Source organism: Bradysia coprophila (assembly GCF_014529535.1).
Source record: "Bradysia coprophila strain Holo2 chromosome IV unlocalized genomic scaffold, BU_Bcop_v1 contig_106, whole genome shotgun sequence".
In the NCBI taxonomy this organism is placed as follows: Eukaryota; Metazoa; Arthropoda; class Insecta; order Diptera; family Sciaridae; genus Bradysia; species Bradysia coprophila.
Genome location: NW_023503372.1, coordinates 2,610,439 through 2,637,248, shown reverse-complemented (window position 1 = coordinate 2,637,248; position 26,810 = coordinate 2,610,439). Strand labels below are relative to the sequence as shown.

General features: G+C 37.3%; 2 protein-coding genes across 2 annotated transcripts; one reads left to right on the top strand and one right to left on the bottom strand.

Annotated features, from left to right (window-relative positions):
• The first annotated feature begins 513 nt into the window (after window positions 1-513).
• Window positions 514-26,810, top strand: LOC119070896 (myosin-VIIa). The gene is made up of 20 exons (XM_037175422.1): window positions 514-964; window positions 14,504-14,588; window positions 18,164-18,424; window positions 18,498-18,618; window positions 18,743-18,971; window positions 19,042-19,242; window positions 19,305-21,387; window positions 21,449-21,592; window positions 21,670-21,831; window positions 21,899-22,212; window positions 22,275-22,375; window positions 22,437-22,914; window positions 22,974-23,267; window positions 23,333-23,442; window positions 23,499-23,652; window positions 23,714-24,764; window positions 24,827-25,128; window positions 25,206-25,352; window positions 25,437-25,557; window positions 26,084-26,810. The coding sequence occupies exons 2-20, from the start codon at window positions 14,571-14,573 to the stop codon at window positions 26,288-26,290; spliced, it is 6,498 nt and encodes a 2,165-aa protein (XP_037031317.1). The 5' UTR covers window positions 514-964; window positions 14,504-14,570; the 3' UTR covers window positions 26,291-26,810.
• Window positions 7,406-9,755, bottom strand: LOC119070897. Its single transcript, XM_037175424.1, has 4 exons — window positions 9,140-9,755; window positions 8,630-9,079; window positions 8,288-8,567; window positions 7,406-8,222 (listed from the first exon to the last, which is right to left on the bottom strand). Exons 1-4 carry the CDS (start codon window positions 9,345-9,347, stop codon window positions 7,538-7,540), a joined length of 1,623 nt encoding a protein of 540 aa, XP_037031319.1. The 5' UTR covers window positions 9,348-9,755; the 3' UTR covers window positions 7,406-7,537.

Genomic DNA, 26,810 nt, shown 5'->3' with positions numbered 1-26,810 from the left:
TGTTCTTAAATCAGTTGATCGAATATAATTCTTCTATAGCTTAACAAAAAAGTCAAATGGCCATTGATTTTTAAAATGGAAATGCAACGATTTCTAACAAAAAATAAAATATTTTCAACAGTGTAACCAACTAAAATGTTATGACTGTTGCAAATACACCTGTGTAGCAACAAAACAAATTGAATTAACACACATACTATCAACGTTCTTCTTACCTGTATGCTCAAACACACACATACATTCTCTCAATTATTTACAATGAAACAACAATACCAGCGAAGCAGAGAGCTTAACCGATACGCTTACAGGTAAAAACGTAAACCATTTATGCAAAGCCAAAGGTGTGTACTGAACTTGATGATGGCTGTGTTCGTAATAGTTGTCTGAGTATGGTAAATAAAAAAATCGTTTTTATATCGCACATATGTGATGATATGGCACGCAGGCCGCTATATGTACGGGATTCCTCAAAAGTTCAAATTACCCGTCCAGTTTTGTGTGAGTCGCCGCGGGTTGATCATCGCGCAGAGTACGGAGGTCTATCTTTGTGTTAAAAATTAATATTTTTCTTTGAATGTTTTATACTTTAAAATCCTAATTTAGTTCACTCAAATAACAATTTATTTTTCGATTATTTTGTGGAATCGGTTCGATTCAAGCCAATTAATTAATCGGATAAAGCGAAGTCAATTGAAGACGGAATATCATAAGATTTTGATTACGTGTACAAGTTCATAAAACAAGAATCATCTTCGGTTTTCTATATATGAAACATTAGGTGTTAATTATAAGGTTAACGCGCTCTGCAAACTAACAATAAGCCGATTAAATTACCTCCGATGGTCTAACAATGTTTGTCTAGTAATTGCATCGCTCAACATTTGGATTACATTTTTTTTTGTTAATTTTCATCGAATTGTTTCCGAGAGCTATACAACATATAGATCGTTTTTCCGGCTAAAAGGTAGGCCCATTTTTATATTGTTATACCATCATCATCACACAAGAAGCACCGAGAATTACCACATCACGTATATAACTGTATATGTGATAAAATTTCAATAAAAAATACTAGTTTTTGAACTTGATCGTGGATTCTGTGTAATATATTCACAATATTTATATATTTTACAAATGTGAAGAGAAGAGAAAACTATAGAATTGTGTGTGACTTTCAGAATGAAATTAATTCGCTTTTTCGTTCGTTCATTAGCTTATCTTTCGTTGATTCGAAACATTATTCCAGTCTCTATTTGGTTGTTAGAGATTTTTCAACTTTTATCTATTACGTGTGAGATATGCCAATGAGTACAACAAGCGACTGACGACAGTAACTCTTTTTTTTGTTGTTGTTTAATAATGTAAACGAGTTGCTTCAAGAAAGAACAGGTATCGCCTGTAAATGTTAGAACATTTTCGAACACTCATACAGACATCGTCAGTCGGTGTGTTAAAACGGACGTGGTGTACGATGCCACCTGTCGAAGTGCTGCTTTCAGCTACTTTTCTCAGTTGTAACTGATTGATTGCATTTTTATTAGCAATAACAGTAAAATGTTTACAATTAAGTCGATGTGCAAGTATGCAACACACATAGAACCGAGTGAATGAATTGCAGGAAGGTTGTGCATTCAGTGCACATTTTAAGTAGGTGCAGTTAAGCTTTATATAGTCGTGCAATGACCATTAAGTGTGGTGTATCTAAGTATCGTCAGATACGAATATAGCATTAATTCATCAAAAAAAGGAGTATAGGAAATGAGAGGCCATTCACAAAGTCCGCACGCAGAAGAAGGCGCGTTTGGGACCTCATGATATGTTAGCTGTTTTGAATGGAAATTGTTTTTAAAATTTTTGCTTTGATTCGGTCACTCGTAGATGCGTAAGTACTTTGTGAAAGGCCTCCAACGGTTGAGTAAAGAGCATTTCCGAGTACAATTTAATTACAAAAAATTCCGAGTACATTTGATGGTTAGCCCCAAATGACATCCGTTAACATTAGCAACGACAAAAATTAGCAGTGAGCAAAGTACATGGTAAAGCAACTGAAGCGACAGTTTTTCTTTCACTCTGTAGAAAATGCTTAGATCAAATGAAGTAATAGATTTGATTACTGTCCATTGATATAGCTGTCTATGGACGTGGACGATGCAAATGAACGATTCTTTTTTAGTTTGATAACTTGATAACTATAAAAAATAAGAGTTATCTAAAGATCTTCGTATTACAACCAAACCTTGTTATCACCTGTTATCGATTCACGACATCAGAAATAAGTAATCAGCAGTTGCTAAATGGGATCTTATATAGTAAGTTGTGTGTTGAAACTATTGAAGTCATAGACTTTGTATCAATCTGTTAAAAACGTTGATCAAAAGAATGAACAAAATCGATTGTTATTATTTCCCGTCTGCATAAATTTAACGTTACTGCAGCAGGGGCTACATAGGCTGTTTCGAGTTTATCTGTAGATTGAAAATGGTATCGAGTGGTGTTTGTTAGAAGAAACGACTGAAACGACTGAAGGTGGTTAGACCACGTTAACCTCTGACCGCCACTGTATTCGGAGGTCGAAAGAGCATTTTATCTCAACTTTTGCTTCACGCGATCCATGGGAAAGTGAAGAGTAATTATGCTCTGTTTGTTTGTTTTGGTGTTTGTTCTGCATATTAGATAACGCCACCCCTGGAATTAGTATGTTTTCCAAGTAAAATAAAGTTTTGTACCATTGGTCGCTTACAATGAAATTTCAATGAAATACAGTTAGAGTGTAGCAGCTAGGAGCAGTGCTATGACAAAACGCAAAGTCGATTCTCCTGTGAAGTATTTCGATAGATTTCGACAATGACGCTCGTCCTGCTATAAAGTCAGAATAATGAGGATGAGTCCAAGCATAAAATTCCAGCGCTCCAGTGCTCTGTTTCTTTGTTTTGGTGTTTGTTCTGCATATTAGATAACGCCACCCCTGGAATTAGTATGTTTTCCAAGTAAAATAAAGTTTTGTACCATTGGTCGATTACAATGAAATTTCAATGAAATACAGTTAGAGTGTAGCTGCTAGGAGCAGTGCTATGACAAAACGCAAAGTCGATTCTCCTGTGAAGTATTTCGATAGATTTCGACAATGACGCTCGTCCTGCTATAAAGTCAGAATAATGAGGATGAGTCCAAGCATAAAATTCCAGTGCTTGATCAGTCAGACAGGTAGAGTGTGCAGAGAGGTTAGGGGCACCACTACTTGAAGGTCGATAATCAATGAACTTATGTCGTGTGTATCACAATACATAAATACTAGTTGGTTTCCCTTTGTTCAATTCAATTACGATTTTGTACCAGAAGGCAGTTATACCCTAATGTGGTTTACTGTCGATCTTGCCCAGTAATCTACTATGAAAAATATTTTCCAGCCAACAACAGTTCGATTTGCTTCGTCGATTTACATCCATTTTGGACGTAAAAAAAAGTCGAATTTTTTGTGCTGAGTCACATAATACCGAAAAGAATTCAATTTGAATTTCGCAGAGCAGATAAAATTGTTTTATCGAAAATGTTGAACCGTTTTATCAAAACTGATCAATTTGGTCTGAAACAAAAGTTTGCTGAAATATTATTTGACAAACGAAACGAAAGAAATGTATTCATCAAACACGATGTTAACCAATGTAGGTAGGTAGGTACCTGTAGAGAAGTTTCGTTATTTCTGTTTTCAACTTCAATTGTGATGCTGAATCAGTTTATTAGAATAAATTTAGAATTTGTTACTTCACTGAATGTTTACGTTTTCTGTTATACTTTACTTTGTTATGCCAATTTTTTCTCTCATTGCATCACCATCCACCACAAGAAGCTTATTGTTGGATGACATATTTTCAGGTAAATGTTTTATTAAAACAGAAACTGAAAAATGGTTTTATATTTTAGTGAAAAATGAGTCAGATGAAAGGCAAATAATATTCATAGTCATAATGATAGATTAACACCGATGGCGGGCATTTAAAACAAAATTTATTTTTTAGTCGAGACGCCTTTCAAAGATTAATGCTTTTTTTACCCAGCCAAACCATTGTTCCTCTAATTGGTTTTTGGGACTTTATGTGGGTGGCTTGTTAGTTGTTGTATTCAGAACAGACATGAACAGACATTTAATAAAAATACAAATTGCCTATAAGAATTTTACGAAATTTAGAGCCAAGTTTCGGATCCTATTAGAAAAATCATTGGAAAAAATTACCGAACAATTGGATTTTTACAGGATCATCCACTTGAAGCTTTCCATATGATTCATATAGAAACACAAGACTCTGCTAACAAATAAAGTAAAATCTGTTATCGACAGTAACGACACAAATAAATGAAGACAATCGATTAATATGTTCTTTATAGGAAAATATGTGTTAAAACTAACGAAGTAAAAGATTTTTCCGACAAAACATCATCCGAGACTTTCAGTAAACGAAGTAATAGATTTAAAGATTGCATCGAAAAAACACGAAACGCTTACCATTTACAGACGATTAAGGCATGGTCAGGTGCTATTAGAACAGAACAGCTGTTTTCAAAACTCACACAATTCCTCCTGTCGTCATCATGAAAAATTTCAATTTTCTTCACGTATGTCATAAAAGACAAATTGGTGTTTAGCATTGTATGGTCGAATAATTATTTGTTATGATACAACATCCTGAATGATCCAGTTGTACAAAGAATTTGATCAGACTATTCAGGCCCGAACTGGTCATATCGATGACCGCTGAGACTTTTTAGCCCCGTACGAAGTACGAAGGGGCTTATAGGATTACGATGCCGTGTGTAATTGATGGAATTCGAAGCAGACGGTAAGGGCAAAGTGTTTGCCTATGTTCATAGATGACGAATCCGCAATAAAAATTTGGGCCGTCTGTCCGTCTGTCCGTCTGTCTGTCACGTCGATATCTTGAGTAAATCAAATCCGATTTCAAAAATTTTTTCTCCTGAAAGATAGTCAAAATAGTGAGGCTAAGTTCGAAGATGGGCATATTCGGGTCGGCCCTTCGTGAGTTAGGGCCACCTAAGTGATTTAAGGTCTTTTGGTGATATTTATGGCAAAATAAACGATGGAAATGTAAATGACACGGCAAATGATAGGTATTGTCAATACCAATCCAGGAAAAAAAAGTTTTTTAAAATCGGGTGAGTGGACCGTGAGTTAGGGCCTTAGAAGTGAAAAGCTACTAGGGCCCTATGTGTATTTTACATAGAACTCAAGTAAATTTCATCCGTTTTTCGTAATTTTTGTTTCATTTGGAAGGTAATCGAACGCCGAATAGAAAGTTGTTGAAAAAAAAATTAAATTAGGGTCCTTGGACTAAGGCCACTACTAGGGCCCTAAGTGTATTTTACATTGAACTCGAGTAAATTTCATTCGTTGTTCGTAATTTTTGTGTCATTTGGAAGGTAATCAAAGGCCGAATAGAATGTTGTTGAAAAAAAATTAAATTTGGGTCCTCGGACTAAGGCCGCTACTAGGGCCCTATGCGTATTTTACATACAACTCGAGTAAATTTCATCCGTTTTTCGTAATTTTTGTTTCATTTGAAAGATAATCGAACACCGAATAGAATGTTGTTGAAAAAAAAATTAAATTTGGGTCCTTGGACTAAGGCCGCTACTAGGGCCCTAAGTGTATTTTACATTGAACTCGAGTAAATTTCATTCGTTGTTCGTAATTTTTGTGTCATTTGGAAGGTAATCAAAGGCCGAATAGAATGTTGTTGAAAAAAAATTAAATTTGGGTCCTCGGACTAAGGCCGCTACTAGGGCCCTATGCGTATTTTACATACAACTCGAGTAAATTTCATCCGTTTTTCGTAATTTTTGTTTCATTTGAAAGATAATCGAACACCGAATAGAATGTTGTTGAAAAAAAAAATTAAATTTGGGTCCTTGGACTAAGGCCGCTACTAGGGCCCTATGTGTATTTTACATATAACTCGAGCAAATTTCATCCGTTTTTCGTAATTTTTGTTTCATTTGGAAGGTAATCAAAGGCCGAATAGAATGTTGTTGAAAAAAAATTAAATTTGGGTCCTCGGACTAAGGCCGCTACTAGGGCCCTATGTGTATTTTACATATAACTCGAGCAAATTTCATCCGTTTTTCGTAATTTTTGTTTCATTTGGAAGGTAATCAAAGGCCGAATAGAATGTTGTTGAAAAAAAAAATTAAATTTGGGTCCTCGGACTAAGGCCGCTACTAGGGCCCTATGCGTATTTTACATACAACTCGAGTAAATTTCATCCGTTCTTCGTAATTTTTGTTTCATTTGAAAGATAATCGAACACCGAATAGAATGTTGTTGAAAAAAAAAATTGGGTCCTCGGACTGAGGCCGCTACTAGGGCCCTATGCGTATTTTACATACAACTCGAGTAAATTTCATCCGTTTTTCGTAATTTTTGTTTCATTTGAATGATAATCGAACACCGAATAGAATGTTGTTGAAAAAAAAATTAAATTTGGGTCCTTGGACTAAGGCCGTTGCTAGGGCCCTATGTGTATTTTACATATAACTCGAGCAAATTTCATCCGTTTTTCGTAATTTGTGTTTCATTTGGAAGGTAATCAAAGGCCGAATAGAATGTTGTTGAAAAAAAATTAAATTTGGGTCCTCGGACTAAGGCCGCTACTAGGGCCCTATGTGTATTTTGAATATAACTCGAGCAAATTTCATCCGTTTTTCGTATTTTTTGTTTCATTTGGAAGGTAATCAAAGGCCGAATAGAATGTAGTTGAAAAAAAAATAAATTTGGATCCTCGGACTGAGGCCGATACTAGGCCCTATGTGTATTTATACTCAATAAATTAAAATTTTAGGGCTATTTGAAATTTTTGTTTTATTTGAAAGGAACGTCGTACGGGGCTTCGTAATTGCGCTATGCGCAATTTCTAAGATGTACACATTTCATAATAATTTGACTTCAACTACGTTTACGGGTGCAATATGTCTACGGTCAAAGTAGGGTGACAGACGCACTAGGGTCACGTATGCAATAGATATACGGGTTTGTACGGGGCTCAGTCGCAGCAGACGCTCCGACTGTTCTGATGGCTCGTTTATTTTTAGACCATGCAGAGTAGAGTTAACCAGACAGGAGCGATTAAATTATTTAAACTATGTCAGTGTTCATTTTCAGACAGTGTATTAGGTCACTTATTTGACGTTTCGAAAATGAACCGCTCCTGCCTGGTTTATTGTACTCTGTCGTGAGACCAGGGTTTCAATTTTTCGGGCCTTTAAAGTTTTTTGTCTTTAAATTATGAGACCAAACATGCATAGGCGGGTAGAATGCAAACTTATCGAAGAAGTTTTTTAATGAACTTTCCTTGGACGCTCTTCCTATACCTTACTAAGTCAAACAATCATTAGATTTTATTCAAATATTTTAGTACGACAAGCAGTTGTTCCTTCTCGTTACAATACAACACATCCCAGTGTCAATCACAATAGTCAATCAAAATTTTTGTCATTAAAAAATTCGTCAAATAAAAATCAATGAAACCTATGGGCTGGCGTCCTCTGAAAAATCTCCACAAAGTCCAGTAACAAGTAACGAAAATTGTCGTAGAGACTTCATGCATTTTGGATTAACGTCATTGCAATAAGCCTTGTCAATGCAAGTATTGTTCAAAATTCTCAAATTTTTTAAGCTTTTCAGTTCGCTAAAATCTGTATCAATCCTTTGCAAATCATTCGAATCGAATAAAATTTCCTCCAACTCTGGATTCGCCTTGAACATATTCGCCGGCACATATTGGAAGAAATTGTTTCGAGCCTTGAACACGCGCAACCTTGGCATTGTCGATATCCAGTTCGGTTCCAAGTTCTTAATGCGGTTTCGGCAAATGTCGATCAGTTCCAATTGTTTCAGATCCTCGAATGTGTCCGGTGCAATCACTTCGATTTGATTATCCGAAATTAGGAGAAACCTGAATTGACCGAGATTCTTCAGGTTCTTCCGATCGATGTGTTTCATCTTGGCAAAAGCGATTCCAAACCCATTCAAATTGGGAAAGGTTTTCATTGCATCCGACAAGTCTGGAAAATGTGTTACAGTACCGCTGACCATTTGCATTGCAGTTACATCTCGATTGGTCCTTTGGGGCCTGTGTGCACCACCTTGGATTCTCAATTGAATGTCTTCATCCGGTGCCGTTAAACCATTTATGTAGCAAGCATAAGTTGAACTAAGAAATTTGTCGACGGTTAGATACGCTCGCAGTTTATACAGACCAGGATGTGAACAACTGACCTGCTTTCCCGGAATTTACATTCTGTGTCAACAACGTTCCGCCTTTCGATTGGATTCTGAAAATCAGCAGAATTTTCGTCGAATTCATTGAAAACAGTTTCAAGTTCGTCTTTGTCATTGGACTTGATCATCTCGCTCCGAATCCAATCGGTAAACTTGACCACATTTGTGAATAATACGAAATCGTTGCTGCCACATTCTTGAACGGTGGCCGATGACACGACGCCCAAAATTTTCCACACAGATTTTTCGTCAACATAGAATCCACTGCCCGAGTCGCCTAAAATTCGATCATGAAAGTGATGATGAAACAAACCCAATTTAAACTCATTCGTCTCCTACCTTGACATGGCGTTTTCCCCCGTTCACCAGCACAAAAGGTTCTCGGCGAACCGAACCGAGCGAATTGGTAATCCGAAAAGAAACAGTGGTCATTTGTGTACGAAGAAATTTCCACCTTCCTAGGTGTGTTCTCATGGATCGCACCCGATTCAGACTTTCCATATCCCACGACGAGACCGCGTATCTCAAAAACCGGTTCATCTGACCCGGGCAAGCAAACAGGTTGAATATTATCAGTAAACTCCACACGATGTTTTAGCATAAGAATAGAAATATCTGCGTCATAGCGGATGTCATTCGACGACCAGTTTGGATGGACGATAATTTTCTTAATGTCCGCCTTGATGGATCGTTCTTCGTTGATTGTTAGATCGAAACGTCCGACAAGTGCATAGATGTCATCTTGAGTAAAGTGTTGCGTTGATCCCTTTTCAACGACACAATGGGCGGCTAAGGGGGACATGTTTTCGTTAGCATTTCAATATTTCAATTCGATCGAAATTCCTTTACCAGTCAAGACATGCTGACGACTAATTAAATTCGAACCGCAGAAAAATTTGTCATTATACTTCCGAATCAATGGGACCACCCACGGGAAATCGCCAGCACTAACTGCTGTTCCACCAAACACAAACGGATTAACCGATTTTCGCAGTCCACACTCTTCGTCACTAGCAATTGACGTTACTAAAGTTATTAAAATGAACAAACACTTCATTTTGGATGTGCACACCGATTAGCAGCTGAACTGCAACTAAAAATATTTTCGAACAACAACAAATTGATAAAAACCAAAAACGCACACAGTAATTAGTTCGGCAATTATAGATTTTCTCGTTAAATTTTGGTTAAAAGTGCCAGCTAGGCGTTGTGTCTATTCGCTCGGGGATTTTGATGTGGTACTGATCACGTGTCACATAAACGAAACTCTTTGTTCAGTTTGTTGTGCTTGTGGGACACATGGAAAGGTAAAGAACTTTCGTCGGTAGAAAATATGGATTGACCACATTTAGGCGGTAAATGTTTGAGTGCCACCTCTACATATTCTATGGTCTGTCTGTATTCAGAGGTATTACAGTCAAAAAGACTAACAAAGAGGGAGTAAGGGTGGTCCATTATGACTCTATGGGGTGGTCAGTCAATCAATAATTAGTGTTAAGTGATTGGGAAGAACGAACAGCATTTCTTTATACTTTTATGCGTACGTGACTAATTTCAATTTCTAATGAAACAACTGGTTTCAGTAACCAGTTGGACCTCATTATTTTCCAAATATTCGATGTAATTAGTACGTTTTGGGCGCGTTAAATGCGTTTGTTTTAACAAAATCTTAGAGACCCGTACGAATGAAAATTTTTGGATGAGGGATTGTCTGTTACTAGTTATACCAAAATAATATTGAGGGACTGTAATTAGACAAGAATGGTTGAAATGCTAAATAAATTAAGCAAGTTGAAGAGGTTTCTACTTTGTATGTATTTTGTCACGGACATCGGAAAAATTTTTGGGAAAACATTTTCCTAAATTTTGCGAAAGTTTCTAAAAATATTTTTAAGAAGAACAAAGAAATTATTAGAAGTTATTTTAAAAATACTCCTCGGTAGTAACAGTTTCTTACACAAGACGTACTTTACCGAAATTCCTATTATACTTAGGGTTGATATCAACAAAGATATTTTGGAATCTTTTTACCTATCCGTACAATCCGTCCAGTAAAATCATAAGCCCCGACAGTCATTTCTTTGTGAAATTTTATTTCTTGTTAACAATTAGGGGTTTTCCGAATTATCGAGAAAGTTACTGTATTCGAGTAAGTGGATTAATGGTTTCGGATTTTTTCATTGTCGATGATAAGCATGTTCCAAAAGATATACCCAACGACCTTGCTCTGTTTTGTGATAACTTGGGTGATTTTTTCATATGTGTTCTGACGCCAATAACGATCAGAACTAGAGCCGACTAGATGTACTTGCTACGATTATAGGTAATCTTGACATCTATACTAGAAAATTGTAAATCCTCTAAAAAATCAAACGAATTTCCAATGAATTAGAATTCAGTTCCACAAGATTCACATGTCACTTCCGCGTCATTATCAACATTACTGAATGAATAAATATTCTTGTCTTATAACAGATGCTTACTCGATACTCCAGTCTATTGTGAGGTCTGTTTAAAAAATTCTTTAAAATACAATTAGAATGAATTACTCACGCAGGTCTGGCTCTGGCAAACTTTACTCTCGTCGGAGTTTTTTTTTAGTTAGTCTCTAGTTAATTTTTGAGTCATGTTATTGGCCTATTGTGGAGCATCATCTTTTCCAAAATAGACTTTTTCAGTACATTTTACGCAACCGGACTCCAAGTAGAAGGACATAGACGAGATTGCAGAACTTAGGTCCGAAATAGTCGAGCCCCAGACTGTATCTGTTATCGATAATGACAAAAATAATGACAAGCTCTGGGTAAAATGGTCTTTTATATAGCAGAAAGCATGTTAAAAAATTGAAGTACAAGATTTGAAATCAATAAATTAAAAATACTTTGATCGATGGAAGTAATAGACCAGATAATAATACTTGTCATATGCTTGCCGTCTGAAACAGGTTAAGACTATAGTCTGAAAGGAAAGCTTTGCATGCGTTGTAAGACTGTTCACTTTTTACAGTAGAAAAACACGGTGAAGAAGAAGAAGCTTTAATAAAAACTGAAGGTGACTTCTTTAACAGAAGAATAGCACCCAACTATTTTGTTTGGTGATCTTGCACCCATTGGTACGTGTGACAAACTCAGCGTAAATCACTTTGCTCATATAAAATATCAATGCTCTTACCAATCACGTAAAGCAGAGTATGTCCGTAATTCATGCCGTAAGTGCGGTCGAATTTCAAAATGGAAAGTGCGGAGGTCTTTCTGACGTAGCGTCATTTTCATACAAGGAAGCGTTGAAATGTATTTTTCGGTTCACTTTTTCATCGAATCGTTCACTTAAAATTCAAATTTTAGGCACACTTACGACGTGAATAAAAAAAATTATTTGGACGAGTGGGAATACAGCCCTGTCCTTTAATTCGAGCTATAGCCTTCCGACACGTCATAGGAAAAATTTGGAAGCACAGACGTAACGTAAATGTACTATTACAAACAGAAAGTACATTCGTTGAATCTGTCATTTCTTTGGGTTAAACTATCACATAGTTTGATGCAAAATCTTTGAGTTCTTTCGATATAACTATAACATACATTTTGCTTTATAAACGCTTGAGGTTAAGCGATTTTTTTTTTCATTGCTGTGGAAATCAGACTGCAAAATTTCAATTGGCTGAGTCTGTTGAACGACAAGCGACCGTTCATGAATTCATGACGAATTACGTAACGTAAGATAAGGGATGAAGTATCCCACATGCGTAAGGGACCATGCATTTGTTGTGGGTGTATTATCATGCATTAATTGTGATAAAAGATAGAAGAGGAGGGTCTGGAAAATCTTGATTTTGCTATTATGTTATGTATCATTCGATTCGAACAGCTCTTTCGTCGTCGCTGTAGACAATAGTCAATACATAAATTTTGAAGTGTTTTAGAATTTTTGTTTTTGTGTCATTCACATAGAAGATGAATTCTGAGATCAATCTAACAAGTTAGAACCGGTTAGAAAGAGGATATACATTTCTGTTGTCACTTTATCTCAAAATCTCACGCATTGACCTTGTCAAATATTTAGAGAAAAAAAAGGTTTTTTTAAAAAACATTTTCTTGTGAAATGTGCTTTTTCTAGTAACAAAATTCCGAAGAATTTATTTTTAAAATTCTTGTGAGAAGAAGCATAGATTTTTGTTGTTGATTACAATCTTCTTCTACAATTTAAAACATTCAGCGATATAACAACCAACTGCAAATCCGGCTTTATTTTTCGCAAGGATGAGATGCGAAGAGATTAAAATTACAGAGAAATATATTCTGATGAGAAAGCAAATATTTGAAAATGCTTTCGAAATTGAAACTCAATTCTTTTTGTAATATATGTAAAATAGCTGAATCGAGAGAGAAAAGATTCTACGCATTGTGTAGAACTGGATACCTATGATACCTATTTTACATTTAAATGATATGGCAATGACACCATCAAATGAAAAACCTTTTAAACCTTCAATTTATAATTCATTTGTATAGTCGGTAATAACAAGCACTTTATGTTAAATTATACGTTTTTCTCACTTGTAGTCTATGTAACCTATCTAGTTCCTTCATAAGTAAGTGAAATGTTGCAGGAATATCAAGAAAGATAACGCGATACGTGCCTCGCCTCAACGTATATAATATCGGCAAGTATTTTGGGTTAATGACCCAAAACATTTCTGTGTCTGAATAAAATTCCCGATGATCAACCAGATACCATCGCACTGCACATTCTTAGTTTCGTCGTAATTGGTCTCATTTTAAAATAATGTTCTTCTGGTTAAAAGCTTACAACGAAGCAAATATTGTATTTGCAAAGAGCAAATAGTTTAATAATGTGTAACTAGATGAAGCGAAACTGATACCTACATTATGTTGTATTGACTATTTAGACAACTGGTTGTGATTGCGGGTATACATAACTATAATAAAGTTTGTTTTCGCATAAAAATTGTAGAACGGGTTCCGTTCCGTTACGATATAAATGTAGACACGGAACTTCAGTTTGTCTGTTCCATGTCATTTTAAGAAAATTAATTTTTTTCCCTATAAAATGAAATTTAGACAACATCGAGAGACGCATTCAACGTATAGCAACGCAACACAACTATATCCATGTCCGATAATAGTAATTTTACCTCGGAATCGAGACTACAAAAGTGCCATAAAAATAGCTAAAAATCATATTTAATTTTTTGTTATCAACAAATTAGCCATACCAGCCGTAGGCGCGTAACATTTATCTAAAAGAATGTCGAAATCGTATTATGTTTTTTTTCGGTGATAATTTATAATTTGTCTTATCGCTTATCAAGCGCAAGAAACACATTCGAAACACATAACATTACAACGGACTGATAAGAAAGTAAATCCCATTGTGATATAGTGATTTTGATGTCGGATTACGCGCGCAGGTGATATTTAGTTGTAGTCGAATAGAACTGCAAATTAGATATGCTACACAGAATAGAGTATAGTACATGATATACTGTCTACCATAAGGCTTCTTTTGAGCCAATACATCACGAAGGCTTTACTTTTGTCAGCAGTATTTGTATACTTAACGAAATTTTATTGAGGTGAAATAACAAATGTTACACGACAACGACAACAAGTAATGATGTCTCTCTAGTCCCTTCATACAAAATGTTCTATTAACACTAAGGGAGTAAAAGATTGTGTATCAGAAACGAATATTTTGAACAGGCGAAGTAACAGATCTCACTCATAAAATTTAGCTTCAATACCTTTATTTTGACACATTTTATACGATATGACTGAGTCGAGATATACACTAGAGCTACGTCTTTGTTTCAGCCTTCCGGGGGTTATAAAATACAAATCGTAGAACGAATGTGTTTCGTATCGGGTACTAAAACAATTTGGCATAGGTTTCAAGCTTTAGTAGCTTGATGAGAGACTCAAAAGTGTCGTGGGACAATTTTAATTTCGTCTTGTTCAAGCAACTTGATTCAAAGTTTAAGTCATTGAAACTAGCAGCACGATATACACCTGAATATCTAGAATATCCATTATCATCATCATAATTCATAATCATAAAATACAGTTTAAAATTTTCATATTTTAGTTTTACTACTGCACAGCACACACAGACACTCATTGCATAATAACCTATGCCTCCATAACAAAATAATGTTGTAAAAGTTTATGATTTTATCTGTTTGTTTGTTTACAGATTTTACAGAAAGAAAAAAACAAATTGGCAGAGTAAACAACATTGATAGCGTCAATGAAGTGGAACAATGGTTATCGTAACACGAGTAAGTATGCGCCATTCAATTGTAAAACCAATTCATAATTTATATTTGCTACACTAACGTGAATGGCAATTACGCTACCAATTGGCCATTCAGAAACGTTCACTGTAGCGATGACCTCTCTTTTACTTTCTTTATCATCTGTTATCAATAGTAACGACAAAATTAAGCAAAGAGTTCAGCTAACGTGGTTGTATATCGTTAGTAAAAAAATGGTTTTAATCAATCAATTGAAAGTGTTTGTAACGATCGGTTGAAAACAACGAAGAAGAAAAAAGGGATCACATTCGTTAAATTCTGATGATATGGTGGCAGGGAATATTGGTAGCCATAAATTCCGTCTCCTATTTATTACAGATTTTTAGACCCACTCTTCCTTGGCCTCACTTTTCCTATATACCTTATAATGTGTGCTATACTTTCGTCGTTCCTCCCTAACCCCTTCGAAGCGGACGGTGACCCACAAAGTGATTTACCGAATTTTCTGAAATTTATCGAAATTTCTAATTTATCGCAACATAAACTCGGGAAATTTCAGTAAATGTTCGGTAAATTCCGATAAATTTTCAGTAAATTTCGATAAGTTTTGGTAATTTTCATTAAATTCGGTAAATGAATTTACCAATAATCTGCCGTGGCTTGCCATCTGTAAAAGATTAATAATAAGTAACCAAACTACGATTCCGGTCTAATTAGTGACTAACGTTTGAAAACGAATATTTTGAGAAATTCTTTCAATGTTCGAATATGCTTAACGATTATGTTCGCCATGAAATCACTATATGCAACAGATCATGCGTGCTGTACAAGATAAGCTATATTGAACGAGATAACTGTCTTGTAAGATTCTAATCTCGATGCTAAATAGATTTCACTGTGTAATAATATCGATGAGCTTTTTTATAAAGACATAATTATGCCTACCCATCACCCATGTCTTCTTGTTATACATACGTTTCACACAATATTATACCATCAAAAAGATGACTTCAAACTCGTGATGTAACTCATCCCATTTATATATCTATTTCACATAGCCAGCCATTATAACTGCATTGAGATGATTTTTCTTCTCGAAAATTGCTGCGTGTATTCTTCTAAGATAATGTGTAAGAGGTTTACGTTAGAATTGCATTTAACGTTAATCCGATGATAGAACATGGCATGTTACAAATTCATTATATTATGTATCAAAACGCAGTCTTTAAAGAATAAATGATACGGCACGATGCGATGGAAAAATTGTTAGCACAAACAAAATGACTATATGTATACCGAACCATCAAATGTAAAAGGCCTGCAAACACTTTTATTTAGGCATGTTCGTGTGTATTGTACGATACGGTATTCAATAGAATTATTAATGAAAATAAAAATGTGTAACAAATGAAAACAATGAACATGGAAAAGAAATACCCGAGAGTACCATATTATAGAGGCAGACAATGCCATATACAGCATACACACCAGGTAACACAACAGACGGTGATGAATACTCGGAAAATACGTATAGTGTACGTCGAAATGTGAGCAGCCCTACGATACTTTACAATGATCAGTTGTGTGGAACCGTTTTTTATATCCGACACTTCCTGTGAACTGAAACGATTTTATTCCAATGCTTTGAATATTTTTATGCTTTTTTATTTGATAACTCCTTCATCACGTTTGCATTAAAATGTAAAATGTCTCGCACAATATATGCCAAAAACAATAATTGTCTTTCATCCGCTTTGTCATTCGACTAAATATTTCGGAATGGAACCAAGTTTAGCTGTTGTTATTACGAAATAATATACGCGTGGCTGTACGCAAGTAGCGTTAGCTCAGTTATCTGTTTCGCATGCTTTGAATTTCCATTCCTAACATCAAACAAAATTAGGTCGAGTCAGAAGGTTAGTGTGATGTCGCGGATTTTTTGGTAGAAGAGATCGATAGACTTCTTTGAGGGATGAGCTCTGACTCAGAGTTTCTGTCGAAATGTCGATGAAAAATGGAGGAATAATTTTTGCCTGAAAATTAGTTGTTTTGAGGAGTGGCAGGTCTATAATCTGACACGAGCTGAAATTATCTGCTGAATTAGTTCGATAAAAAGAAGTAATAGATTCGATAATCATTTGCTTAGGATGACACTTAGAATTTCAATTTGAGGTGCGATAGTCTTTGGTATATTGTTTGTTACCACATTTTCAGCACATTAAAATAGACAAGAAGGTTTTAGGGGCAAACAGGATTTTGTCAAAGAGAAAACTCGATGCATATAAGTACGTACGTAGGTCGTACATTGTAGGTTTCTTCAAGTTCGTTGGGTTTACAGGATGGGCTATGTAAAGTTAACCTTTTAGAAACAACAAGCGTATTGTCATATAATGATATAATCTTTGAATCTGTTACTTCTTTTGTTCAAGTAATGCCTAATGTTTTGATGGAAAATCTTTTACTTCATTTGTTGTAACATAAATTTTTACTGAATATAAAACATGAAGTCTGAGGTCGTCGTTTATTTTTGCCATTTCTGTCGATAACAGATAATTTCTGTATTTAGTTGCTTTAGACCATGCGTTTGCATGAGAAATGAAAAATCTGTTCTTACATCCTTGTTGAAGAGATTTACAGAGCAAACTTTCAGTTCTTAAAAATTATAGTTCGAAGTGACTATTGGCACTTGGGTGCGAATAGTGTATAGGGAAAGGCACTTGAGGCACCTATAGTTATTGATGGACTTCATGCTGTCTTCATACGTTGTACATAATAATTGTCGTACTCCGTTCTTAAGTATTACCGCGTAAGCATTAAAGGTTAAAAACATTAAATTTACTTACTCAACCAAAACTCAATCACATTACTACCAAGATGAACGTGTAAGTGTAGATGAAGATGTTTCATTATTCATTGATAGATAGTGTCTTCGAAATTGCAGAGCCAACGATTATTTGAAATTTATTTCAATCTCACGAAGATCATGATCAATTTGTTGTTCTGACGAAATCGTAAACATTTTCCAATTCTATGATTGCTCTCTGAATCATGAACTGTGGTTTCATCAAAATCAAAGACTATTTCATTTTAACATCATCATCAGCAATTTCTATTTATGGATTTGTTGCTTGATAATTATACGTTGGTTGGGTTTTATTGCTTTTTCAGAGAAAATAAATAAAAAACTCCCAAGCTTGAACTTACAGGACGACTATGCCAGCTGTTATCGACAGAAGTGACAAGAAAAGTGATGAGAACTTTCATTTTTATGTCCTTACATAACATGGAACTAATGTTGAAACGAATGAAGTAAAAGATTTCAAGAATTTGAACATACTCCAATGAAAAGAAGCAGTAGATTCGTTTTGATGATATATTATCGTTCATATACTACTAAATGTTCTGCGACTTGTTAAAAAACTTAAGTATTAATAATCTAGTATATAGTTTGGGGGCTAGGCAAGTCAAACATCTATAATCATTATAGGAAAATTCTCTGTTGTCTTCACTTTGTCTGTCACGATACAGTGGAAATCGAATATTTCTTACTCCAAGCATCTCCCAAAGCTCTTGTTTTAAAACAAAAAATCGATTTTCAGGGTGACTACATCTGGATTGAACCTGCCACAGGAAAAGAATTCGATGTAGCCATTGGCGCTCGTGTAATATCAGCTGAAGGTAGACGTATTCAAGTAAGGGACGACGATAGCGAAGAACAATGGCTGGCGCCAGAACGACGGATAAAGGCGATGCACGCATCGTCGGTGCAAGGCGTCGAGGATATGATATCATTAGGTGATCTTCATGAAGCTGGAATTTTACGGAATCTATTGATTCGTTACATAGACAATTTGATATACGTAAGTCAGATGGTTGAGCTTGTACTGTTGGCAAGTTGGTCAGAAATTTAATTCTTCAATGTTCCAATCACAGACGTATACCGGTTCGATATTAGTTGCTGTAAATCCGTATCAAATTCTTCCCATCTACACCGCAGAACAAATAAAACTTTACAAAGAACGGAAAATTGGTGAATTGCCGCCGCATATCTTCGGTAAGTTCAATCATCTGATGAGAATTGATTTAAATATTGAGCCGGGGCAGTTATCGGTTCGGATGCGATGAATGTAGTCAGTTTTCTTACCACAGTTTTCTCATAAAAAAATCCTCAATCACAGCTATTGGTGACAATGCGTACGCGCATATGAAACGCTACCGTCAAGATCAATGCATCGTTATTAGCGGAGAGTCGGGTGCTGGTAAGACGGAAAGTACCAAATTAATATTACAGTATTTGGCCGCCATAAGCGGTAAACATTCATGGATCGAACAACAAATACTCGAAGCCAATCCCATATTGGAGGCATTCGGAAATGCAAAGACTGTCAGAAATGACAACAGTTCAAGGTGAGTTGGATCAACCAACGAACGACGAGTTCATTGACCTCTTATTCAATCAATCTTTGTTTGTCGTCAGATTTGGCAAATACATTGATATTCACTTCAGCGGTAATGGTGTGATTGAAGGTGCTAAAATAGAACAATATTTATTAGAGAAATCTCGAATTGTATCACAAAATCCAAATGAACGAAATTATCACATCTTCTACTGCTTGTTGGCGGGTTTGTCAAACGATGAGAAGCGCAAACTTGAGCTGGGAAACGCATCCGATTACAAGTATGGACCAAGTCGAAATAGTCAGTAAAGATTTAAACGTTAATCCGGTGTTTATTCTACAGATATTTAACTGGCGGCGATTGCATAACATGTGAGGGTCGCGATGATACGGCAGAATTTGCCGATATCCGATCGGCAATGAAAGTTCTTCTATTTTCTGACCAAGAAATTTGGGAAATTCTTAAACTGCTAGCAGCGCTGTTGCACTGCGGTAACATCAAATACAAGGCAACGGTTGTCGATAATTTGGACGCAACAGAAATACCAGAACATACGAATGTGGAAAGGGTTGGTGCGTTGCTGGGTGTACCCGTTCAACCGCTCATCGATGCATTAACTCGAAAAACTCTATTCGCTCACGGTGAGACGGTTATTTCGACTCTATCTCGAGATCAATCGGTTGATGTGAGGGATGCGTTTGTCAAGGGGATTTACGGTCGTCTCTTCATTCTCATTGTGAAGAAGATCAACAGTGCAATTTATAAGCCGAGAGCATCGGCACGGAATGCTATCGGCGTTTTGGATATTTTCGGTTTCGAAAATTTCGATCATAACAGCTTCGAGCAGTTCTGCATCAATTTTGCCAACGAAAATCTTCAGCAATTCTTTGTGCAGCACATCTTTAAGTTGGAACAGGAGGAGTACAACCATGAGGGTATCAATTGGCAGCACATTGAATTTGTGGACAATCAAGATGCCTTAGATCTGATAGCGATAAAACAATTGAACATCATGGCACTGATTGACGAAGAATCGAAATTTCCGAAGGGCACCGATCAGACAATGTTGGCCAAACTGCACAAAACTCACGGTTCTCATAAGAATTATTTAAAACCCAAGTCTGATATAAACACCAGCTTCGGACTAAATCATTTCGCTGGTGTAGTCTTTTATGATACTCGAGGATTCTTGGAGAAGAATCGAGACTCGTTCAGCGGTGATCTGTTGCAGTTGATCAGTTCATCGAATAATCGGTTCCTGCAAGCGATATTCGTCGACGATATCGAAATGGGAGCCGAGACAAGGAAAAGGACACCAACTCTGTCCACCCAGTTTAAAAAGAGTTTAGACTCCCTGATGAAGACGTTGAGCAGTTGTCAGCCATTCTTCATCAGATGCATCAAACCGAATGAACTGAAGAAACCGATGCTGTTTGATCGAGGACTCTGTTGCAGACAGTTGAGATATTCCGGAATGATGGAAACTATTCGAATTCGTCGTGCCGGCTACCCAATACGTCATGGGTTCAGAGAGTTCGTAGAGCGATATCGATTTTTGATTAATGGTGTTCCACCGGCTCATAAAACCGATTGTCACATGGCAACGGCTCGAATTTGTGCTGCTGTGCTGGGAAAGTCAGACTATCAACTAGGACACACCAAAGTGTTCCTGAAAGACGCTCACGACTTGTTCTTGGAACAAGAGCGAGACAGAGTTTTAACAAGGAAAATTTTGATTCTGCAGAGATCCATCAGAGGATGGGTATATCGCAGACGTTTCTTGAGAATGAAAGCTGCCGCAATTACGATTCAAAAGTACTGGAGAGGATATGCTCAACGTCAGCGGTACAAAAAGATGAGAGTTGGATACATGCGATTGCAGGCACTCATTAGATCGAGAGTTCTGAGTCATCGGTTCCGTCATTTACGCGGTCATATCGTTGGCTTGCAGGCACACGCTCGTGGATATTTAGTTCGAAGAGAGTATGGTCACAAGATGTGGGCAATCATCAAAATCCAGTCGCACGTGCGAGGTATGATTGCGATGAAACGCTATAAGAAGCTGAGGGAAGATTATCGTAAATATAACGAAGTACTGAGACTGAGGAGATTGGAAGAACAAGAACTCAAGCATCAAGGAAACAAAAGAGCTGCGGAAATTGCCGAACAACATTACTTGGATCGTTTGAATGAGATCGAGCGAAGAGATTACGAACATGAAATGGAAGAGCGACGAAAGGTTGAAGTCAAAAAGACAATGATTAGCGAAGCAGCTAGGAAGCAGGATGAACCAGTTGACGATAGCAAGCTGGTTGAGGCAATGTTCGATTTTCTTCCGGACTCTAGCAGTGAAACTCCAACACCACACGGCGGTCGGGAGACATCAGTTTTCAATGATTTACCAGTAAATTCGGATCAAAATGAGGTAAGAATGAAAATGCAGTGAGCGATGGGGACTGAATTTTCACCGAGTTCTATTCTTTAAGGAAATAACGCCGATGCAGATGGTGTCTGAGGATGAAGAAGATTTGTCGGAATTCAAGTTCCAAAAGTTTGCAGCGACATACTTCCAAGGCAATGTTACCCATCAGTACTCCAGGAAACCGCTCAAGCATCCATTGTTGCCATTGGTAAGTGCATAAAATTGAGATGAAATTCGAGGGAGGAAGCATTGAGACGGAAATTCTAACAATGAAATAACTTATAGCACACACAAGGTGATCAGCTGGCCGCTCAAGCCTTATGGATAACAATATTGAGATTCACCGGTGATCTGCCGGAGCCTCGATATCATACAATGGATCGAGATAACACATCAGTTATGTCCAAAGTAACAGCCACACTTGGACGAAATTTCATCCGAAGCAAGGTAAGTTACCGGAGCTGGCTAGAAAGCGACCGAAATTTTAGTGTGCTAACCATTTCACAAATTTAAGGAATTCCAAGAAGCTCAAATGATGGGACTGGATCCCGAAGCGTTTTTAAAGCAGAAACCACGTTCCATTCGTCACAAATTAGTTTCGTTGACATTGAAGCGGAAGAATAAGCTGGGTGAGGATGTACGTCGCAAACTTCAAGACGAAGAGTATACAGCCGATAGCTATCAGTCGTGGTTGGAATCGCGTCCCACCTCAAACCTGGAAAAACTTCATTTCATCATTGGTCATGGCATTTTACGTGCTGAACTGAGAGACGAAATTTATTGTCAGATTTGTAAGCAATTGACCAATAATCCGTCAAAGTCGTCACAGTAAGTCCAGAGAAATACTACGAAATTGAAGGAAATGATTAACGGCCTCTTCCAACTTTTAGTGCCAGAGGATGGATTCTGTTGTCGTTGTGTGTTGGATGCTTCGCACCGTCAGAGAAATTCGTCAATTACATTCGGGCTTTTATAAGAGAGGGACCACCTGGTACGAGTTGAACTTACACTAAATTGAACCACATTTTGATCATGACAATTTTGTCCTTTAGGATATGCTCCATATTGTGAGGATCGATTGAAGCGGACCTTCAACAACGGAACGCGCAATCAACCGCCGTCTTGGTTAGAACTGCAAGCAACTAAGTCAAAGAAACCAATTATGCTTCCAATAACATTTATGGACGGTAACACCAAAACGTTACTGGCCGACTCGGCAACCACGGCCCGCGAGTTATGCAATCAATTGTCGGATAAAATTACGCTTAAAGATCAGTTCGGTTTTTCGTTGTACATTGCATTGTTCGACAAAGTATCGTCGCTGGGCAGTGGTGGTGATCATGTCATGGATGCTATTTCACAATGCGAACAATATGCCAAGGAACAGGGTGCACAAGAACGAAATGCACCGTGGAGACTGTTCTTCCGGAAGGAGATCTTTGCTCCGTGGCACGAACCGACCGAGGATCAGGTGGCAACAAATTTGATCTATCAGCAAGTAGTCAGGGGTGTTAAGTTCGGTGAATATCGGTGAGTTGTTTGGTTGAAGTGCTTGTTGGAAGAGATTGTAAGCAACGCTAAACGTTTAGATGCGACAAAGAAGAGGACTTAGCGATGATAGCTGCTCAGCAATATTTTATTGAATACGGAACAGACATGGCTATGGAGCGACTGTTCACATTGCTGCCGAATTTCATCCCAGATTATTGTCTCACTGGGATCGATAAAGCGATGGACAGATGGGCGGCACTAGTCTTACAAGCGTACAAGAAGAGCTACTATCTCAAGGAAAAGATACCGTCGTTGAAAGTGAAGGAGGACATTGTTAGCTATGCCAAATACAAATGGCCATTGCTGTTTTCGAGATTCTATGAAGCTTACAGGTAATTCCATAGAACGATTGTGTTGGAAGTGAACAAATGACCAAAATTCCTTTTGAAACGAATAGAAACTCTGGGCCGAATTTACCGAAAAATGATGTCATCATAGCAGTCAATTGGACTGGGGTCTATGTAGTTGATGATCAAGAACAAGTTTTGCTGGAATTGTCTTTTCCAGGTAGGTCGTGCCACTGAAACAGTCGATAGAATTCTTCTTTAAAAATTCAATTCCAGAAATCACATCCGTGTCAAGCCAAAAAACGAACAAAGTCTTCACCCAGACATTCAGTTTGTCGACAGTGCGAGCAGAAGAATTTACATTTCAAAGTCCAAATGCTGAAGACATTCGCGACTTAGTTGTTTATTTCTTGGAAGGACTGAAGAAGAGGTTGAATCTTACATTTTGAACGTTTCTCCAGGGAAATACTAAACAATTCTCCCTCCTTTAGATCCAAATACGTAATCGCCGTTCAAGACTACAAAGCTCCCGGCGAGGGTACAAGCTTTCTGTCGTTCTCAAAGGGAGATTTACTTATACTGGAAGAGGATAGTACCGGCGAAACAGTTTTGAATAACGGTTGGTGCATAGGCCGTAGTGATCGATCGGAGGAAAGAGGCGACTTTCCGGCAGAAACAGTTTATGTGTTGCCAACGTTGAGCAAACCTCCGGAGGACATACTGGCTTTGTTCAGCATCGAGGGAGCCCATCACGGTCGACGATTGAGTACCGTATCAAATGGTGTAACGGAACCGCGCGATCGTCCATACAATTTAGCCGAATATGCCCTGGATCATTTCCGACCTCCACCAAAGAGAACCATGTCGAAAGCGTTGACGTTGAGCTCGAAACGAGGATATGAAGATTTGTGGAGATATTCACGGGAGCCTCTGAAGCAACCATTGCTGAAAAAGCTCATAGCTAAGGAAGAATTGTCCGAGGAAGCGTGCTTTGCTTTCACGGCAATCCTCAAATACATGGGCGATCTACCGTCGAAACGACCAAGAATCGGTAATGAGATCACCGATCACATATTCGATGGGCCGTTGAAGCATGAAATTCTGCGAGATGAACTTTATTGTCAGTTAATCAAACAACTGACCGACAATCGGAATCGTATGTCTGAAGAACGTGGATGGGAATTGATGTGGTTAGCCACCGGATTGTTTGCTTGCAGTCAAAGTCTGTTGAAAGAGTTGCTCATGTTTTTACGCAGTCGTCGGCATCCCATTTCCCAAGATTCACTGCATCGTCTGCAGAAAACTTTACGCAATGGTCAACGAAAATATCCACCGCATCAAGTGGAAGTGGAAGCCATTCAGCACAAAACGACGCAAATATTCCACAAAGTCTATTTCCCTGATGATACGGACGAAGCTTTCGAAGTTGATTCCTCTACTAGAGCCAAGGATTTCTGCCAAAACATATCCCAACGCTTGAACTTGCGTTCGAGCGAAGGATTCAGTCTGTTTGTAAAAATTGCGGACAAAGTCATTTCCGTGGTAGGTACACGAAACTTTCGTCGATCCAATCAATTTGTCTGATTTCATTTTCCTTCATATAGCCGGAAGGAGATTTCTTCTTCGATTTCGTACGCCATTTGACCGATTGGATTAAAAAAGCTCGGCCTACAAGGGACGGAACGAACCCACAGTTCACATACCAAGTATTCTTCATGAAAAAGTTGTGGACCAATACGGTACCCGGCAAAGACCGGAATGCCGATCTGATTTTCCATTATCATCAAGAGTTGCCGAAACTGCTGAGGGGCTATCACAAGTGTTCCAAGGAAGAAGCTTCAAAATTGGCTGCTTTGGTCTATCGGGTTAGGTTTGGAGAGAGCAAACAAGAATTAGGAGCAATACCGTAAGTTCGCTTTTTGATGATTGGGTGTCTGTTTGAGTGATTGGATGTTAAGAAGATGCTAATGGTTCAATTTTTAGTCAAATGTTGCGCGAGCTTATTCCATCGGATCTTACAAAAATGCAGAGTACCAGCGAGTGGAAGCGGTCTATTGTAGCTGCGTACAATCAAGATGCTGGTATGAGTGCCGATGATGCAAAGGTCACATTCTTAAAGATTGTGTACAGGTGAGTTCCGGTTTGAAAAAACAAATTTCTTTGATCTGCTCCCGACACTGCAAGAAAAAACTAATTCCGAAATGTTACCTACAGATGGCCAACATTCGGTTCGGCATTCTTCGAAGTAAAACAAACCACTGAGCCGAACTATCCCGAAATGCTACTCATCGCAATCAACAAACACGGTGTCAGTCTAATTCATCCTCAAACGAAGGTAAGTTTTTAGACGAAAGATATAGTTATGGACGTTGCTCTCAACGCCATTCTAAGCTTCAACTATTCGCCTTTGTTGAATCACTCAAGGAAAATTGGGTCTCCTCTTTTCCGAGCTATTATGGTCAGACAGACTCTGCTACACTGCCTACTCTTGAGAAATTCTTTTCAAGAAAATCGGGAAGAATTAACAAAACTCTAGAAAATCAAGAAATTTTAAAATAAATTCGAGAAAATCGGGAAAATTTAGAATGGTAGAAAATGTAAAAAATCGAGAAAATCTTGGAAAATCGAGAAACACAGGAAAATTTGAATGATTTCGAGAAAATTAATGAAAACAGAAAAAATTGAAGAAAATTCGGAAAAATCAAGAAAACGTTTGTCGAAGACGAGGTATACTAAATACAGTAGCGAGAGGCACTTTGACCAGGAAGCTCACATTTGGTAGCATTTTTTGTTCTCCATTCCACTAGTGCCATGGATCGTGCACACTAAGCTTAACCGAAATTTCCAAACATTTTTTATAGGAAATACTGGTGACACATCCATTTACTCGAATATCGAATTGGTCGTCCGGCAATACGTACTTCCACATGACTATTGGCAATTTGGTGCGTGGGTCGAAGCTACTCTGTGAAACATCGCTCGGCTACAAAATGGACGATCTGTTAACGTCGTACATATCGCTTATGCTCACAAATATGAATAAACAAAGAACGATTAGAATTAATTGAATGGGGGACACATCGCAATGCTTACAAACGGCTGATCTATCAGTTTTATCTGAGACATCGATGGTAAAAAATATAAATGGGGGTCTAGTGTTGTAGGGAAAAAGTGGTAGAAATTTTAAACTGAAAGGAGTAACAGATTTCATATGCTGGCAGCCGTTTGTAAAAGGTTAACAATTTTTCTTTTTTGATATTTTTTTTTCTTCCGCTGTCTTTTTATATCCAAATACGAGGAAGTCGAACTTATAATTATTACATGGATTTGTAGAATTTAATTTAATTTGTCGTTTGTTTGCATAATTTAATTCCATTTTTTTTTAAATTTTGTTTTGTATATACATCCAGCTATCCAATTCTATTTTTATTCATAAAAAACTCTCATATTCAATTCACAACCAGCTGCTGGAAATTTATAATTTATAATTCAAAAAAACAAAAAAATTTAGTGCGTGTTCCGTGTGTGTGTAAAATACTCCAATTTAATCAAAACGATAACATGCAATAAATAAATAACCATAAATTA